The sequence below is a fragment of the Euleptes europaea genome, chromosome 6 (assembly GCF_029931775.1).
Source record: "Euleptes europaea isolate rEulEur1 chromosome 6, rEulEur1.hap1, whole genome shotgun sequence".
In the NCBI taxonomy this organism is placed as follows: Eukaryota; Metazoa; Chordata; class Lepidosauria; order Squamata; family Sphaerodactylidae; genus Euleptes; species Euleptes europaea.
The window spans coordinates 59,997,187-60,015,975 of NC_079317.1; the positions used below are offsets into that span (position 1 = coordinate 59,997,187).

Below are 18,789 nucleotides of genomic sequence, written 5' to 3' on the forward strand. Positions count from 1 at the left end.
GTTATTCTTGCTAAAGTGCCCCTTGGATATACTGTCCTCATCACTGCATTTTTACTGAGTGGTAAAGATTTGGGGATAATCTGTACAATTGCTTAGTTTGTTTCAACTGCTGCAAATTAAAACAAGATTTTTTTGCATTGTAATACAATGTTATGAAATTGATATTTTACTCCGTGAAATTGATTTAATGTCCACATTAGGTATTGCTACTTTTTAAAAGTAATTGTATTGATTTTTGTGTTTTATTATTTTATGTGTTTTGGTTGTTATAGTCCTGCCACAAAATGGTTTCAACAACTCAGTCCTGTTTAACATGATTGCTGCCTTGTGAATTAAAAAAAAAAGCACTCGGGGGGGGGGAGTTTGAATGAATCTAAACAATCAGACCACATACAGAATTTGAGGGAGATCATATATGGTTGCTTAACTCAATCCATGGGTTAATGGGGAAGAAAACAGATATGAGTGGGTATGTCATATAGGTTTTAATAGTTTTAGCTCTTTTCTACAACTGAAGCCAAACTTCATAATAAAGAATGGGGAAATTATCTTATACCGACACACCCTGTATGTGTAATGTGAGAGTTGGGGAATTTATCCTTTTAAACTCTTACTAACCTTTTTTTAACCAACTGGGAGTTACTGGCGAACATGAAAATAATCAAGATAGAAAACAATATTACTTTCTTAGTTGTAACTTTGATTCTGTAAGTTTGGCACTCCCTTATGTTTCCTGGAACACCTCTTCCTCTCAGTCTAAATGTACTGACTTGCTTAATGATGGGGGAGTGGCTGGGTCCTGCTTCTCTGTTTATACAACCCGCTCTTGCAGGCGCACATTTCCATTATATGTGCATGTTCTTTGATCAGTTCTTAGAATTCTGGGTTTTGTGTGGGTTCCCATCACTGGGAATCTTGTGGGAGTTAACAGTTTATGGAACAAAAGTGACAACAAAGCAGTGCTCCATTTTTCAGTGCTGCATGTTTCTAAAGTTACCTACTTGACTTAAATATTACTAATTTACAGTCACGCTTGATGCCTGGTACAGTCAGTTAATTTTAATGTACCCACTTAAAAATGAAGCGAAACTTCTCTAGACTTGCTTAACTGGTTCTGAGATAGAACATAAACATAGAACTCTTTGCTTGTGAATCATGTATTCTACAACTGCCATTTTCATATGACCCCAGGACAATACTAATTGTGTGTTACCGCAGTGTGAAATCTGTTCCATGACCTTGTGTAAAAATGTGTACTTCAAGGTGTTTCCATTAGAACTTTGCCAGAACCACTATCATGACATTGGATCCCTGGCAGAGATTCATAGTAGAGTCCCTTGGAGACATAATTCTCATCTTTTCCAGTTAAATTTGATCTGGTAAGAATCAGACATATTAATAGAACTGTGGGAAGATTTACTATATCTCTCTTTTTTGTATTACTTGAATTGCTTGCTTCAGTTTTGCAGCAAGTAGAGTAAGAACAGAGAAGTAAACCAAGTAAAAACAGAGCTTAGATTCATAAGTTAATTTTAAAGTCTCATTCACAATTGATGTCATTGAAGGCAATAGGCCTGTTTGTATATAACCTAGCCAGACTGAAGATGATAGAAGCAAAAGGCAGACTATTTTCTTCTATGAAAAAAATTTCCCCTTTTCTGGCTGTCATGCAGGTGAGTTTAGTGAAGAAAGTTCAACAAGGAAAGAACTGATCCAAAGATACCTGTGTTGACCATGGCTGTTCCCATAGCAGTTCTTGATTGTGATCTCCTGCTTTATGGGCGTGGACATAGGACACTAGATCGGTTCAAAGTGGAGGATGTTACTGATGAGTATCTGCTCTCCACATATGGCTTCCCACGTCAATTCATTTACTACCTGGTGGATCTTGTAGGTGCCAGTCTCTCTCGACCTACCCAGCGTTCCAGGGCCATCAGCCCAGAAACACAAATTCTTGCTGCTCTAGGTTTTTATACTTCTGGCTCTTTCCAGACTCGTATGGGAGATGCCATTGGCATCAGCCAAGCATCTATGAGCCGATGTGTTGCCAATGTTACTGAGGCCCTGGTGGAGAGGGCTTCTCAGTTCATTCATTTTCCAGAAGATGAAGCATCTGTCCAAAATCTGAAGGATGATTTCTACGGGCTGGCAGGTATGCCAGGGGTATTAGGACTTGTTGATTGTATCCATGTAGCTATAAAGGCACCCAATGCAGAGGACTTGTCATATGTGAATCGAAAGGGCCTTCATTCTTTGAACTGTCTGATGACCTGTGATGCCAGAGGAATGTTACTGAGTGCAGAAACACACTGGCCAGGAAGCCTGCAGGACTGCACTGTGCTGCAACAGTCAGCCCTTAGGAGCCAGTTTGAAGCTCGCCTGCATAAAGATGGCTGGCTTCTAGGTAAGTTCTTTCTGGCTAATGACCTTTTTGAAAGACTGTTCAATAGAATTTCCATGTGGTTCACCAACATGTAACCTGGTAGGGGTTTTTTTAAATTATGAAACTCTCTAGCCTCCATAAAAATTATTATTTGCTTATTAAGTATCTAAAATTGTGAAGTGCAGTATAACATTTATAAAAGATAAAGCAAATTGGTCCAGAAAGTAATCTCAGTAGCTATAAACCTTAATTGCTTCAGATTTTTATTTACAATTGCACCAGGTTCTATCAACTGGATGATTTGGTAAAGGAGATGTATATGTGAGGGAGACTGTGATACCCAGTTTCTGAATTTTGTTTTTATTTTTTGATATAACACTTGGATTCACTTTACGAACTCACTTTTTGAGCTGCTAGTCATACATATTTTCTCTGAGAACTAGTTTTCCTGGTGACTGTCCAGAAGTCACAAACAAATTTGTTCATGATGGGTACAAACTTAGTTGTCATGTTCTTGTGCTTGTGTCCTATTAGCCTGTCTCTGGACAGAAAATATAAGCTGCTAAATTTGTCCATTAGAAAGAAACATGGATAGTGTTGAAATGCCCTTAGCTTTGTTGGGACACTGATTTCAGACAATGTTGTTACCAGAAACTGGAGATGAACTGAAATATACTGATCCAGTTGGTTTCTGACCTTTCTCATTTTTATTTTCAATAGGTGACAGTTCTTTCTTTCTTCGTACTTGGCTAATGACCCCCCTGCATATCCCTGAAACACCTGCAGAATATCGCTATAACATGGCGCATTCAACCACTCACAATGTCATTGAGCGAACATTTAGAACAATGCGTTCTCGATTTCGTTGTCTGGATGGGTCAAAGGGCACCCTGCAGTATTCTCCGGAGAAAGCCAGCCACATTATCCTGGCCTGCTGTGTACTTCATAACATCTCCCTGGAGCATGGGCTGGGTGTGGGGTCTTCCCCAACTGTAGGACCAATGGAACAGCCAGAGGAAGAATATGAGCATATGGAATCACTTGATTCTGAAGCCGATCGAGTTCACCAGGAATTATTGCTCTCTCATTTTAGCTAGCTTAATGAGATACGCCAAGTCAGATTTAAGAGAAAATGAGAAAAACATAAATAATAGAACTTGATTTTCCTTTAGAATTAGGAAAGTTAGAATTACAGAAAGCATTATAGCTACCAGAAGGTGGACAGAAATGAAACTTACATTTTTAGTTTGGAGAACATTTTGCATCTTTGGTTCATTGGTCATATTGCATCTGAGTCCCTAAATGCTTAGTATTTCAGTATGTGCTCATATTAATTTCAGCATTATTGTTGAAAAGTTCATCAAGGATGAAAGTATGATATTAGAGGACAATTGTACTGGGATAATGTTATGATATTTTTAAGCACTGCAGAATTTAATAATAGCTTGTGTACAGTATAATCAAATGCCAAACAATAGAGTTTAGACTGAAATTCAGACTTGACCTGTGCACAGTGAAAATTACATAACCTTTCATTTTTTCCAATATATGTTTTCCACTGTTGTGTGCCTTTCTAAAAAATCCAGTATCAACTATATGTGCGACAGAATGGTGAAGGATCCTTCCTCTCATGCAAAATGACGATTTTCATGCTGAAGTGTATTTGATTTTTCAAATGCCTTATATCCATATTTGTAGACATATAATTAAAAGGAAAGTACTCTAACTTGTATTTGAATAAGAAACATTAATCTAACATAGCAAAATCAGGTAGAGTTCACAGGCTTGGCTCTAGAAGATTGTTTCCATGGGTGCAAGGACTTTCTTATCTCTTCTCTCCCATTGCAGCCCCCAATGCCTACTGAAATGCTGTTCCTGGGGAAACCCCCCCCCCCCCCGAACGGTATTTAGGGAGGCATTTGGAGCTTCAGCAGAAGGGAGGAAATGAGAAAGTTATGATCTGCCGATGGAAGTTCTTCAGCCCATGGAAATGCTGCTCTGGATCCAAGCTCACATAGTTACATTACCTGCTTGAAATGTAAGCTCATTTCACATAGTACAGTAGAGCTGCACTATTAAAATGGATGTCCTTGGTCTCAGCTGAAAGGTTTTTTGAGCATGGTCTCAAATCTTGTCATAGTGAACCTGCACTGGTGCAGAAATGAGTAGCTTGTGCCTCTCAGATTGTACTTAAACAAAGGCAATTGGCAGAAACTAGAATACTGCTTTCATTGGCAAAAGCAGACAGACTTGTTCAAAAAGGAAGCAGTAGAACCACAGAGCCCCATTGCATGCCAAGGGAATATACCTAGAGAGGCAGAACATTGGTAGTGGAAAGTACTGTCAAGTCACAGCTGATTTATGGTGACCCCACAGGTCAGGGATGTCAAACATAAGGCCCCACGGGCCAGATCCATACCCTTGAGAGCTCTTATCTGGCCTCCAAGCCAGCCAAAGCAGCCGTCTCCCCACTCTCAATCTGGGCTGGCGAGGCATGGCCTGGCCCAACCAATTGACGTTAACGTCATATCTGGCCCTCATGACAATGGAGTTTGACACCCCTGGTTTTCAAGGGAAGATACTTCGGAGGTAGTTTGCCATTGCCTACCTGGGCCCAAAGTCACCCAACGGGCTTTATGTGGATGAGTATGGACTCAAACCCAGTTCTCCAGATTAGAGTCCGCCGCTCTTAACCACTATACCATGCTGGCTCTTACTCTAAAAAAATAAGATAAAAGGTTATTCTACTGTCATCATAAATGGGAAGATTTAAGTGACGCTATTCCATTAATAATTAACATGGATTGGGATACGAGAGGTACACACAGGTTCATGGTCTGCTCTGTGGCTCAATTAAGACATGGGTAGATAATTAGGCAGACTATGTATGGAGGAAAAGCAGCAGTGGACTGCCTTTTTTTTAGTGCATTCTGCATCCAAAGACACTGCACCAGATGCAGATGAGATTAGTCTACCTAGTGTATGTTTGAGCAGTGGGCAGAATATGTCCCGTCATGACAGTGTCCTGAAATACCGTCTATTTCATCATGTAGAGTTCAGTAAGAGCTTTTGAGGAGTGAAACAGCTATAATCTGCCTAGCCCTACACTGTCTGTGATGGATAGATGCCACTCTGGAAACCTTTGATTTTTGACTTTGATAATTTTTTCAGCCTGGCATTTAGATAGTTTTATGAATGTGTTCTCCTACTTGCTCATGTTCAATGTGAACCCGGACATCATGCCTCACTACTGCTTCCTCCGACTGTCCGTCGGCCTGCTGCCTGGCCCAGAGACCCAGGGAGGATCTGGCAGCTATTGCTGGATGGCCATGTTTTGGAACATGGCACAGACAGCAAAAAGCTTAGCGACTTCTAGCGGCTGCATGGTCCTGCACACACCCATATGTGGAGGCAATGAAACTACATCTTTAGCTGACTGAATGCTGACTTGATGACCATGAGTGTCCAGCAGTGGACTTGGTTGTAGGCTGTGCAGTCTGGTGGTTCGTCTTCAGGGTACAGTGTCAGCAAATGGGGGAGGAGGGGGTATTTAAGGTCACCTGGTGTGGATGGAACAGCATCTGTAAGGACTGCAGCCACCTGCCCGGCACCTTGCCGCCCAACGCAGACTACTAACCCAATAGCCATTCTTTGCCCTCAGGCCAGGAGGTCAACACGTGGTTGAGGCCTGATGCTGCAAAGATCTGTGCATCATGGACATTGCCTGGAAACATGGCCACAAGGTTCATGAAATTGCAATGGTGATTGCAGGTCACCTGGATGTAGAAGCAATGGCACTTTTGTTACCTGCAGCTCCTCCCAATGGGCAATGAGCAATATGGGTGCAGTCCATAGCGCCCACAACATTGGGAAAGCCTGCAACTGCAGTGAACCCTGTCCAGTTGAGTGCTAGTTTCATCTCTTCTGTTGGGAAGCTCACGTGCTCCTGGAGGTGGCCCAGCATGGCACCCAGGAAGCTGTTCTGGCAGGGACTTGCTGGCTGGGACACCTCCAGGACCTCCACCATGACCTCTTGAAAGGATCTCGTGTCCAGGAATCTGAGGGAGAGCAGGACCTTCAGCAGGACAGGGATAGCACTGGGTGGGGGGCAGGAGCATGGCCCTGGACAGCTGGCCTGAGCTCACACAGGGAGGATGGCCGACCTGTCCAGGTGGAAGTGATTCAGGCAGGTGCTGAATCCTGATGAATGCCCACTATCACTCGGCCCGGCGCCTTCTCCATTGTCACTATGCCACCCAAACATACAATGCTGGTAGAAGATGGATGAGTCAGACCCATAGCAGAGGGGGGAGATGCAGAAGAGGGCACCATCCCAGGGCACCCTGGCTGATGCCTGCAGAGAGAGCGGTCATGAACAAAATGGTCACAGGACTTTGGGCCCCAGCAGCGCAGCACCCCACAAGCTCCCCCTTTACCTACCCCCTTCCTCTGTGGCTGAGTCCTGTGTCTGCACAGCCTCTTCCTGATGCCTGTTGTCCATCATGGGAGCAGAGGGAGGTGGGGTGAGACCTGGGATTCCAAGGCTTCCCATGGTGCCTTGCCGTTCCCCTGCATTTTCTTGTGTGTGGGTTGCATCTGACCGCTCATAAGGGACACCATGGGTCATGAGGGTGCATCTGACAGCAGCAATGGCTACTGGCAGTCTAACTGGACTAAGGCAGAGAAGGCACTGCTGTATAGGTTGGTTGTGGATCACGCCCTTGCCACTGCCAGGAGCAGTTCGGCCACTGCACGCCATTGTGCGGTAGAGCGGGTCTCAGCCCTGGGACGTGCTACCCAGACAGCAACGACCACCCTGAAACACTGGAATGATTTGTTCAGCCCAGCTTGGAAACACATGCGTGCCCCCGTGGCTCAAGGTGTCCCTTATGAGTGGGCAGTGGCAGAGGACCTGCCTGCCATGCACCTGGAGGGGCTTCTAACAATCATGAGGGACCTGTTGGTGGTGCTATTTGTCCCTGCATGACGCCCTGCCCTGGCAGCCCCTCATCTTGCTCCACTTCCAGCAGGGGTGGCCCAAGGGTTGGCCCAAGAGCCATCTTCGGTAGCGTAGGCAGGCTGCCAGGAGGTGCCCTTGCCAGTGAGCAGAGGATACCCATGACTGCACAAACTGTCCTTGGCATCTCCTCATGCTCTTCTCAAGGTGTTATTACTATAAACTGGAGTTGTACTGATATATGGCTAGTAATTCCCTAAGGAAATAATCTCAGTACACAGCCACCAATTGTTTCAACATATGCAACTTTACTTAAATGCTATTCCAATATGCACGTTGTGTATGCGTAACACTCTATTCAATAAAGTTCTGAATTGACAATAGTCTAAACGTGATATTAACAATAGGCTTTAACCTTCTACATATATACACACTTATTCTCCTTATCTTACAAACATTCCAGAACATAAACCCCCGGGGAAATAATTATTACGACCAGCAGTAAGGTCCATAAAGTCCCCACAGTCCTTGCAGGTATTAAACTCAGCCACGAATCAGGCAGTACAAATCAACTTCGTTCTCAGTTGTACAAATCAACTTCGTTCTCAGTTGCGGTCAGCTGATCTTGCGTAGACCAATCAAGCAATTCAATTCTTGTTACTGCTGGTTGAGCCGGTTGTAAACGCTAGCATCCACAGCTATGCGTTAGTTGTTGTTATGATGTTTTATGGCACATAGAAAAGTAACAAGTTCCCGGTTTTTTATCCTTGTTTCGCATAAAAGTGCAATTTGCTTCTTCAGACTGCTATATCTCTGACTGCAGACTTGCAGTTCATAAGAATGACCCATAGTCTCAAAGTGTTGGCAGCTATTGCACCACTCGGGCCAAAAGCCTGCTTGGGGTCTCTGCAAAAGGGGGGTTGCTGGTTCTCTTGCCAATGCTGTAAGCTGCCCAGTCACGGATTGCAGGGACAAGTCCCTTGAAGGGGATGTGGTGGAGGTGCCACAGACATGGAGCCACCGTCCCTGGCCATGCCACTTCCTACCCCTTGGCTGTGACGAGCTCAGGGTTAGATCCCTAGGCCTGCCAGCCCGTGATTGGTTCTGCCTGCCCCATCCATCATGGCCCAACCATCACAAAGAAACATCTGGTTGGGACGCCCCAGCATGGTTGCTGAGAACGCTGACTCAGTTATGATTTTAGAAACCCCGCTAAATGCTCTTTTTCCTGCCAGCAGTTCACTAACCAAACCCTTCAGGAAGCAGACTAGCAGTGCCATAGTTGCACCGGCAGCCAGCTGCAGCAGTGCGGACTGTTAGTCACAGTAAACCTTACTACATGGCAGAAAATTGGGAATGAACTTTTTATTATTTTACAAGAAGAAAAACCGCAAACTCATTTGTGGAAAATTCCTACTGTGAAAGTGTATTTTACAAAATATGTAAAATAATTGTTTGATTGTAATGGTTTGCCGTAATTATATTTTAAAACATGCAAAAACACTAATAGAATGTGCTACTGTAATAATGAATGAAGGTATTACCTTGCTGTTTATTTGACTGCCATCATCATATCTGTTAAGCAACCGTGCTAATATATGCTAAGAAGCTACAGTGAGGAAAAACTGATTAGGGATGCAAGTGCCTTCTGAAATCCAGACATTTGCATGTGATGTGGGATCTTAATTAAACACCCACCGCTAATTATATTTGTGTTGTGATTATGGTGCTGGATTTGCAGCAAGAGATCATGACAGAGCTATCAGTGTCAGTGAGTGTTAAGAATAAAGGAGGGTGTAGATTTACAAAGGAAAAACCCATAAAGGACACCTGGTCTAATTTATACAATGAGGCAGGTTCTTCTGTGCCCCAGATCTGAGAGAAGAAACTATATTAAAGGCTGTTTCACATGTGTCATCACTAAGATGTTGGAGAAAAAGTGTTGTCATACATTGTTATTTTTTTTTGCTATCAAGTGAAAGCTGACTTGTGACCCTGTAGGGTTTTCAAGGCAAGAGACATTCACAGGTGGTTTGCCATTGCCTGCCTCTGCATCACACCCCTGGTATTCTTTGGAGGTCTCCAAAGAATCCAAATACTTGCCAGGGTGCATGACTGGCCCAAGGTCACCGAGCAGTTTTTATGGCAGAGTGGGGATTCAAACCTGGGTTTCCCAGATCCTTGTCCGACACCTTAACCACTACATCACGTTGGCTCTCTAAAATGTATATATGTTTCATTATTTACACCTATTTACTTACTAGACAAGCCCTGTCCTATCCCAAGAGTTCAAACAGGTTAAAGTAATTATTCTATCAAACCTTTCCCTATCCTTTGGACATGGTCAGCTCAATCCTGAACGGGAGGCAGATCCACACTGGCCGGGAGCAGTGCAGCTGTGCCTCCTCCTCAAAGGATTCTTGGCCACCATGGAGGCAAAAAACGACTTTTGTAGAAATAATACTAGAGAAAAAGGGGATGTCTCCCATCGCCTCTAATGGGGCTGCGCCATCAAAAAAGGTGGTGCAGCACCGCCGCAGCAGGGGCATTCCCTAATGGCAACTCCTTCCCCAGGAACGCCCTGGGAATGCCTCCCCCACATGCCGGCGTGTCTGTGCTGGCAGCGGGGGCCAGTGGCACCTGGACGCTGGCATGTTTGTCCTCGCACTGGCATAGGTGCCACCTTATTCCATGATAAGGTGCTTCACCCCCCTTCAGGAATGGGCTCGTAGAAACTGGATTCAATAGTGGATTTTCGGCATACATACCTATGATGACATAAGACTTTTCTGATAATATAATGGATAGAAGAAGAAGAGTTGGTTTTTATATGCTGACTTTCTCTACCACTTAAGGAAGAATCAAACTGGCTTACAATTACCTTCCCCTCCCCACAACTGACACCCTGTGAGTTAGGTGAGGCTGAGAGAGTGTGACTAGCTCAAGGTCACCCAGCTGGCTTCGTGTGTAGGAGTGGGGAAACAAATCCAGTTCACCAGATTAGCCTCCGCCGCTCATGTGGAGGAGTGGGGAATCAAAACTGGGTCTCCAGATCAGAGTCCATCGCTCTTAACCTCTACACCACGCTGGGTCTCCGCTAGGGTACAACTAGGGCCATCAGAGGGATGGCAGGAAGCAGCCAGGCACCTATTCATCCTGTTTAGTTCCATATCAGCTGGGAATCCTCTCCCCAAATAACATTTGCATTGAATGTCATTTGTATTTTTGTATTCCTTTGAGAGGCTTTGGTTCCTATCTGAGCACAATATTCTAGTCATATGAGTGTTATTGGCTGCTGTCCATATGGCTGACTTGAATAAAATGATGCTGGTGTCCTAGTGTTCAATGGCCATCACTCTTCTACTTTTTTTCAAGAGAAGCAATCTTCACTGCTGCTGCTTGTGCTTTTTATTAAAAAGTAAATATCTGCAGCATGGTTTCAAGCATTTTATTAAAAAGTAAATCAAAATGGGACTTTCAAATAGAGCTTTAGGATTACAGACTTAACTCCAAACCATATTATGGCTATTGTTCACCATTTATTAATATGATATTGTGCAACAATGTGTTAATATACAGCATTTGATATGCAAATACATATTTCCCAAAACTTCTTGGTCCTCAGTGGGATTATCTGAAATAAGCCCTTATTTGGTATTCAGCACCAGCTTTCAGTGACTGTACCTAATATTCGTCATGTGATTTATTTAAATATTTGTACCCCACCTTTCCACTTACTAGTCTTCCAGGCATTCTGAAGACCACTGCAAACCTCCCATCATGACTCCCTTTCTTCACATAATCCCTCCTCAGTGCTATCAGCTAATCAACATATTTACTCAAAACTAAGTGGTTTTATGTGTGTGTTATGTGCCATCAATTCACTTCCGATTCATGGTGTCCTTATGACCTCCAAGATGTCCTATCATTAACAGCCTTGCTCAGGTCTTGCAAACTGAAGTCCATGGTTTCTTTTATTGACACAATCCATCTCATGCTGGGTCTTCCTCTGCCTTCAACTTTTCCTAGCGTTATTGTCTTTTCCAGCGAGCCTTGTCAGGCTGTGACCAAAGTACAATAGTCTCAGTCATTTTAGGTTTTGGGGAGAAGCACTTCCAAGCAAATGATAATAGGAGGCCTCTTCTTGGGAAAGTCTAAAAGAAGTTCAGCGACGTCTTAAAAAGTAATAAAATGTATGCTTGCGTGAGCGCTCGGAATTCAGAACTCACTTAATAGAATGCAAATTTAATGGGAAAATCTGAAAATGAAAACCAGCGATGGGCGGGTGGGAAGTTTCTGGAAAACGTCGAAGAAGAAGAGGTTTGCTCATATCACAATCAATCCGTCTTTTGAAAGTCCCACAGGATTCTTGTTTTTAAAAGTGAGTCATACTTGGCGGGACACGCCCTTAAGAGCGTGACCCCGATAGGCGGAACATGAGAAGACGAGATGACAAACGTGTCTTCTCATTAGTAGAAAAGGGCAAGAGTCCAGAAGCACCTTAAAGACTAACACAAATATTTTCTGGTAGGGCATGAGCTTTCGTGAGCCACAGCTCTGAAAGAAGTGAGCTGTATCTGAAGAAGTGAGCTGTGGCTCACGAAAGCTCATGCCCTACCAGAAAATATTTGTGTTAGTCTTTAAGGTGCTCCTGGACTCTGGTCCTTTCCTATTACTGCAGACAGACTAACAGAAAGTCTGCAGACAGACTTCTACCACTGCAGACAGAAAGCTCACACCCTGCCAGAAAATATTCTTGTTAGTCTTTAAGGTGCTCCTGGACTCTGGCCTTTACCTACTACTGCAGACAGACTAACACGGCTACCCACTGTGAATTGTCTTCTCATTGTCTCCTGGATTTATTTCTCCCATGAACCTGGAGGAAGGACACCCAGGGCGCAGATGCAGCGTCTAAACGCTGCGGGGCTTCCCGCAGACCCGACCCTCCCTCCTCTTTTCCCACCGAGGGCTGCCCGATCTCGCTCTCTGGGTTCCATGCGTCAGGACTGCCCTCTCCTTCCCAGCCGCCTGCTCGATTGGCTCGGCGCTCGTTCGCGGCCGCTCGGGACTCGTCTGCTAGCGCCTGCCTCGGCTGATAGGTGCTCGGCTAGCCGCCCTGGCCTTGGTAGTAACTCGGAGCGGCGGCGGCTGCAGTGAGAGAAGGAGGCGGTGGGGACCGCCGTCGGATTTGGGGTGGCCTTTGAGGGCTGGGCCCGGACCAGTTCGGCACCCGTTACCTCGCCGCGCCCTCCTCCGGTCCTATCCTGAACCGAGTGTGCCAGGCCTTGGTCATTCCCTGTCCCAGGTAGGCTCTGGGCCTAGAGGCTCCGGGCCTGGTTCTTTTCTGGGGGTTTCAGCTAGCTGGGCAGAGGCAGGCGGCGGCCCGGGCGGGTGGGGCAGTAAGCAGGCTGGCAGGGGAGTCGGGGAGCCCGCGTGGAGGGGTGGATTGGTGGTGATCGGGGCCAGCCCCGCGTCTAACCTTCCTCACGAGTAGGCTTGCTAGGTTGCCACATCCCACTCCCTGCTGTTTGCCAGAATTCAGCATCAATTGTCTGTCTTCCTGGGCCGTGGAGGGAGACGATCCAAGGGTTGCCCAATGGTGTTTCCAGGGAGATCGGGGTCTAGTCTGAATATGATAAAGGGCTTGTTTGGTTTTGCTTCCTCTTCCAACTGTATTATTTCATTAAGTCACTTGCACAGCTTTTCTCTTCCTTCCCCCATTTCGTTCCTAATTTCCTCTTCGGGAACAGAGAGGTGATCTGCTCAGCTAGCAACACAGTGGCCCCAAACTCAGAGGTATTTTCACAGGAAGGGAGTTTAGTTACATTAAGGTTTAATGAGGCAAGTTTTCTCAGCTACCTCAAATCTTTCCCATAAGATTATATCGGTGACTAGTTCTGAATGTGTTTGTTTTGGTCTCTGTCAGAGAATGCTAATATAATACAGTGCTGAAACAAAAATCTTAACAAACGATGGCAGGTTACTATATGACAACAAACAAGCATAGTTTCCACCTGCCATTCCCCACAGTTTCCTGTTAGCACACATTAAAAATCTTAATTGCTCTTAGAGATCTTAATTGCTTTAGTTACTGCAAAGCACTGCCTAGCCTGGCTGGTTCTTATGATATATAAGTAGGAATGATATATATGTTTTCTTGTGTAATCTTGAGATAACTATCCTTATTGTATGTCATCCTTGGGGTCTTTTCAGACTATACTTTTATTGTGCAATAATTGTGAAGCTTTCAGTTGTGGCCCAAATGCTTCCCCCCACCTGATGCATCTGGAACTGAGAAATAATAATCTACCAACAGCAATTACAATATTTTTTGTTGATTTCAGGATTTTCTGTTAGTGTCTATTTCTGTTTTCTGCTTCTAGCATTTTTTTAAATTAGTTACTGCATCTAATCTTGTAAAGTGGTGTCCGGAATATGGCTGCATGAATATCATAGGTACCTGTTGGTTAGTACCTGTGAAATAATTTTCTAGAAGTGATGCCACACATAACTTTCTATATATTTTTAAAAAGTTACTTTTGTTGTTTATTTTAAAAATAATCTTCCGAGGCTGAGCATTTTTGCACTGTCCCAGACTGTTATGGGGTAGCTTCTGTAGCCTTTTTAATATCTTCCTTCCCTGTAGTACTATCTCTGCCACTTAATACTGTTTCTTTTTTAACTTAGTTTTAAAGGTTCTGTGCTCCCCTTCTCTAGAACTGTAATAAGTGATGGTGTAAATAATGTAAAAGGCATTGTCAGTTTCACTTCTCTGCAGTTAATATGTAGTGAACGAAATTGACAGAATACTTTAGAGATTGCTGTTTCCTCCCCACCCCCAAGTGATGGTGTAAATAATGTAAAAGCCACTGTGAATTTCACTTCTCTGCACTTAATATGTAGCGAGCAAAACTGACAGAACATCTTAGAGAGTGCCATTTCTCTCCCCCCCCCATATTCCTTTTCAATTAGTGGCCATTTTCAGTAGTTGTATCAAAACTGTCCGCCCTTAGGGATACTCAACATGCTTCCTCTCTGTTAGCATTTAAGTGCCAATTTTGAAATATTGGGTCTTTATTCTACAGTTATTAAATTGGCACTAATTGATTATTGTTGCTGATTGTTTTGCAACTTCAGTGGGTTTTGGCTGATTTTTTTTAAATATTATGAAATCACTTTGATTTTGATTTTCAGCTACTGTAGGCAACATTCTGGATCAATGTTGATCAAGAAGTGGTATATAAGAATCTTGATATTATCTTGCTCTTCAGAGTTTGATGCTGTTTTTTGAAGTATTTACTGGATGACTGGGCAAAGAAAAACATAGTTATTCTGAAAACTCAATATATTTCTCAGCATCTGATATACATTTCTTTTTTGATAGTGTCATTGGAATTTATTTTTTTGTTATCTGTCATCAGGAAAGGTACTTACAGGATTTTGCAAAGCACATACTACTGAAGAAAATCCAGATTTATACATTTCTTTACTTTGCAATACACATCTGATGTACTATATATACACAATATGGTAAATCAAGATTTTTCAAAAGATACTTAGAAAACTTACTAGCTGTGTTCTAAAAATAGTGTAGCTTACAAATGTGGGACTGCTTAGCACTGGAAGGAGGGAAAGGCCTGTTAATTTGCAGTAAGTGAGATGTAAGGACAGAGGAGATGCAGAAGAAATAAAACACTGAAGTCCAACTTGAGTTCTACACTAAGTGATCACACATTTATAATCTTGCTAAAAATAAGTCACATTGATATATACTTAATTTTAGATAAGTTTTTATGGCCTACTTTCAAAAACTTTTGTTAAAGATATAGATACAACCTGTATCTGTGTTCCTGTGCTTATATAATCATTTGCAAAACCTGACCCCACAGCGACGTAAATGCCCATTTAACCCGGGATAAAGGGCACTTACACTGTCACAGGTGGCATCCATGCCGGCGCCAGGATGCAATGCAGCGGTGTGCAAGTCCCTCTGCCAGCATCCTGGGAAACATTCCTGGGGGTGGAGTTGCCTTTTGGCAGCTTTTTAACCCCTCTTGCTTGGGCAACCCCTCCTCGTGCAGCAGCCATGCTACGTCACCTTTTTTGGTGGCACAGCCTCGCTGAATTCAGTGGGCCAATTTTTGGTTTTTAAATTTTTCGCCGCGTTTATTTTCCTTTTTTGCAGCTGGGATGCCCCTGAGGAGGTGATGCGGTTGTGCTGCTCCTGGCCATGGCAGATCTACCCCCCCTCACGGATTGGGCTGCCCCAAACAATGCTTCTGTAGATGGTATTTGGGTTCCACTATCACATGGTAGACTTGAATGCCGTTAGTTAGCATTATAAATTCAAGTTTTACTCATAACTCTGATCTGGAGAACCGGGTTTAGCGGTGGAGGCTAATCTGGTGAACTTGATTTGTTTCCCCACTCCTACACATGAAGCCAGCTGGGTGACCTTGGGCTTGTCACACTTTCTCAGCACCACCTACCTCACAGGGTGTCTGTTGTGGGGAGGGGAAAGGAAGGTGATTGTAAGCTGGTTTGATTCTTCCTTAAAGTGGTACAGAAAGTTGGCATATATAAACCAACTCTTCTTCTTTTTGTTGCCTGACTAGTCAGTCCTACTGTTTTTCATACATGTTGGGTCTTCTATATGCATAACACTATACTTGTCCAATTTCACTTTATGCTGTCTGCTTACTTTTTCATATAGCTTGCTATTTAAAACAAGTGCCATTTCATACATTTGTGGCCTGCTACTTTATCCAATTATTTATTTATTTTTATTTTATAAAGGTTTTACACTCTGCACTGAAAGTACCTAAAGTGACATATGCCAAACATACAAATTCCCTAACATAATAAGACCAAAGAACATTGCAGCATGAACCTGGTCCTTTGGATTCAGACTACTGTTTCCACAAGCATAAGGCTGTTATAGGAGGGTGGTAGGTAGGAAAATCACCCTCCATTGAACCCATGGAAACACTAATCTGCATCCTACTCTAGAAGTTTCATGCCTCAAATTGATGCTAGTAATTGATGTATAGTGTAAATGAGAGGCTCAATACTGGGAGACTGCTTGATTATAAATGTTATTGAACTATGAAACTGTACCATTAGCGGACTAATTGGGACAAGAACAAATAAATCATGTTGTAATAATGTTAGCAGTGCCATTTTAACACTAAGGAACTGTAATAATGCTGTCTAATACAGTGGGTCTTTTCATATCTGTACACGTTGGAATACGAAAATTGAAAGTTATGGGATATAAAGGTTTGTCTATCAGTGGTAGTGGTACATCTTATGGGAGCACCTTGGTTGAGAAGTATGGGAGCAAGTACCTCTGACTTCAGTGGGGCCTGTAGGGAAACAAAAAGTATTAGGCTGTTAGGGTTTTAATGCTCTGAAATATGTTACATTATTAGGGATCTTGCACAATGTATTGGTTTCACATAGTTCTTTCTCAGAAGGTTGCTTTTCATTTGACATCTTTCAGTCAAGACGTTTACATACCTTAAAGCTTATATTGTCTTGTTTGTGGGCTTCCTAGAAGCACCTGGTTGGCCACTATGCGAATAGACTGCTAGACTTGATGGACCTTGGTCTGATCCAGCATGGCCTTTCTTATGTTCTTATGACTCAAGGATGTGCTGTTAATGACAAACGTGCTTTCGAAGGTATTCTGTGACCCTTTTTGCCTTAGTTGCCATATTTACCAATATTAAATATCCCCTCCCATACTGAAGCTAATTTTTTCCTTTATCTTTTTTTAGATTGTTGTCGTTTAGAAATGCACTAGTTCCAGAACCTGATTAAGTTGAATTGTCTGTGAATCAGCTTTCCTTTGTTTAAGTAAGTGGCTTCTTATGATAAATTTCTCAGTACTATTTATTGAACTACATATATTATAAGTTCTAAACAATTAGATAATCTTGTGAATGGCCATTCATTTAGAAACATTTATAGGTTAAAGATAGTTATTCTTTCAAGACTGTGAACAGCAGACTTGGTGTTGCATTGTTAGTCCTAATTTTTTGTTACTATCTAAATTCCTTAACACAACACAAATGGTGGGGGGGAGACATTGTGCAAAAAAATTTGCATTCTAGAAGTGGCAACGTACATAAAAAATTTGAACGAGCAAACTGTCATTTCTTTTCCTTAAACAGCTAATGGCTTCAAAATTTGTCTCATGATTTCAGATCTATGGGGTATAAATGTCATGGGCCACCCCACCCAAACTAAAACAGGGTATGGTCAAGATGTTACATTGTAGATAACTCTGCATATGGCTGCGTAATTACCCTTGTTTGTGAGTTTTCTGACCCTGCAATTAGATTATCCCTTTCCAGTCCACAAGTGATTGTAGCATCAGGGAGATCCAGCACAAGGTAAACACGGCACAATCTGGCTCAAGCTTTAGGTTTTTTGCACTGTAAAAGGAATGGTGGGGTGTTTAATGGTATCGGCACATTTTTTTGTTGGCTCTCTGGAGTCCTGAGCCAGTCCTTAAGTCTTCAAACTCTGGCATGGAGGGCAGAAATGCTTTAAATAATATTGCCCTCATGCTATGGATCCAAAGAATCATGATTATTCTTCCAAATTTATAACTGTGGTTTTTGGTCTCCTGAATATTTTGTTAAGGAGAAAAGGCTAGTTCTTAAATGAATTTCGTTATGCATGGCAATACATTGCAAGCAAATAAATGTTGCAAGGGTTCTTAAAGTTTAAAAATGGCAGTTTCCTATAAATATTCTCTATGCTCTGCAAGTTAGTTTCGCTTTTATTGTGTGATTTACAGCCCATTCCTGAGAGCTGCAGTGGCTGGGGACGGTGTGGCCGCAGCGCTGTCACGACGCCTCCAATGAGGTTTTGCGGCCACTGCAAGCTCAAAAAAGGGGTTTTTATTTCTAAAAATTCGAAAATGGGGGGGGGAAGCCACATAGACCACAGCGATACTGTGCCACCAAAAAGGTGGTGCAGCACTGCCATTGCTTTAGGGGGGTATTTCTGGGATGAAAGGGGTTAGGAAGCTGCCTAACGGCAGCTCTTCTCCCCAAAACACCCTGGGAATGCCTACTGGGACGCTGGCATGAGGACTTGTGCTGGGAGGACACCAGCGGGAAGCAGTGCTGGCATCCGAGGGCTGCGCTGCCACTTCCATCCAGGGGGCAGGCATAAGTGCCCCTATGCCAGTGTCCATGCCAGTTTGCACAGCGCAAGTGGCACGGATACTAACGTAGGGGTCACGCTGCCTCCTAAGCCCATTCGGCCCCCAACCTCATGAATGGGCTGATAGTGTAGGTACTTCAAGTAGGAATTTTGTAATTTGTGAAGTTACAGCTTGTGGTGTACATATACTGGGTACTTAAAGGAACACAGAAGTGAGAATTTGGGGCCTTATTTGCTCCTTCTAGTAACTTGCTTCTTTTGATTCATTTTA

General features: G+C 43.2%; 2 protein-coding genes across 4 annotated transcripts in view; both read left to right on the top strand.

Annotated features, from left to right (window-relative positions):
• The first annotated feature begins 1,683 nt into the window (after window positions 1–1,683).
• On the top strand, window positions 1,684–3,531 carry HARBI1 (harbinger transposase derived 1). The gene is made up of 2 exons (XM_056851219.1): window positions 1,684–2,404; window positions 3,104–3,531. Exons 1-2 carry the CDS (start codon window positions 1,735–1,737, stop codon window positions 3,478–3,480), a joined length of 1,047 nt encoding a protein of 348 aa, XP_056707197.1. The 5' UTR covers window positions 1,684–1,734; the 3' UTR covers window positions 3,481–3,531.
• Window positions 3,532–12,518: 8,987 nt separating this feature from the next.
• Window positions 12,519–18,789, top strand: part of AMBRA1 (autophagy and beclin 1 regulator 1) — a 190,111-nt gene continuing 183,840 nt past the window's right edge. For all 3 annotated transcript variants that reach the window (XM_056851046.1, XM_056851047.1, XM_056851048.1), the window contains exon 1: window positions 12,519–12,645. The gene's annotated coding sequence lies outside the window, so the exon portion shown is untranslated. The remainder of the gene's footprint in view (window positions 12,646–18,789) is intronic.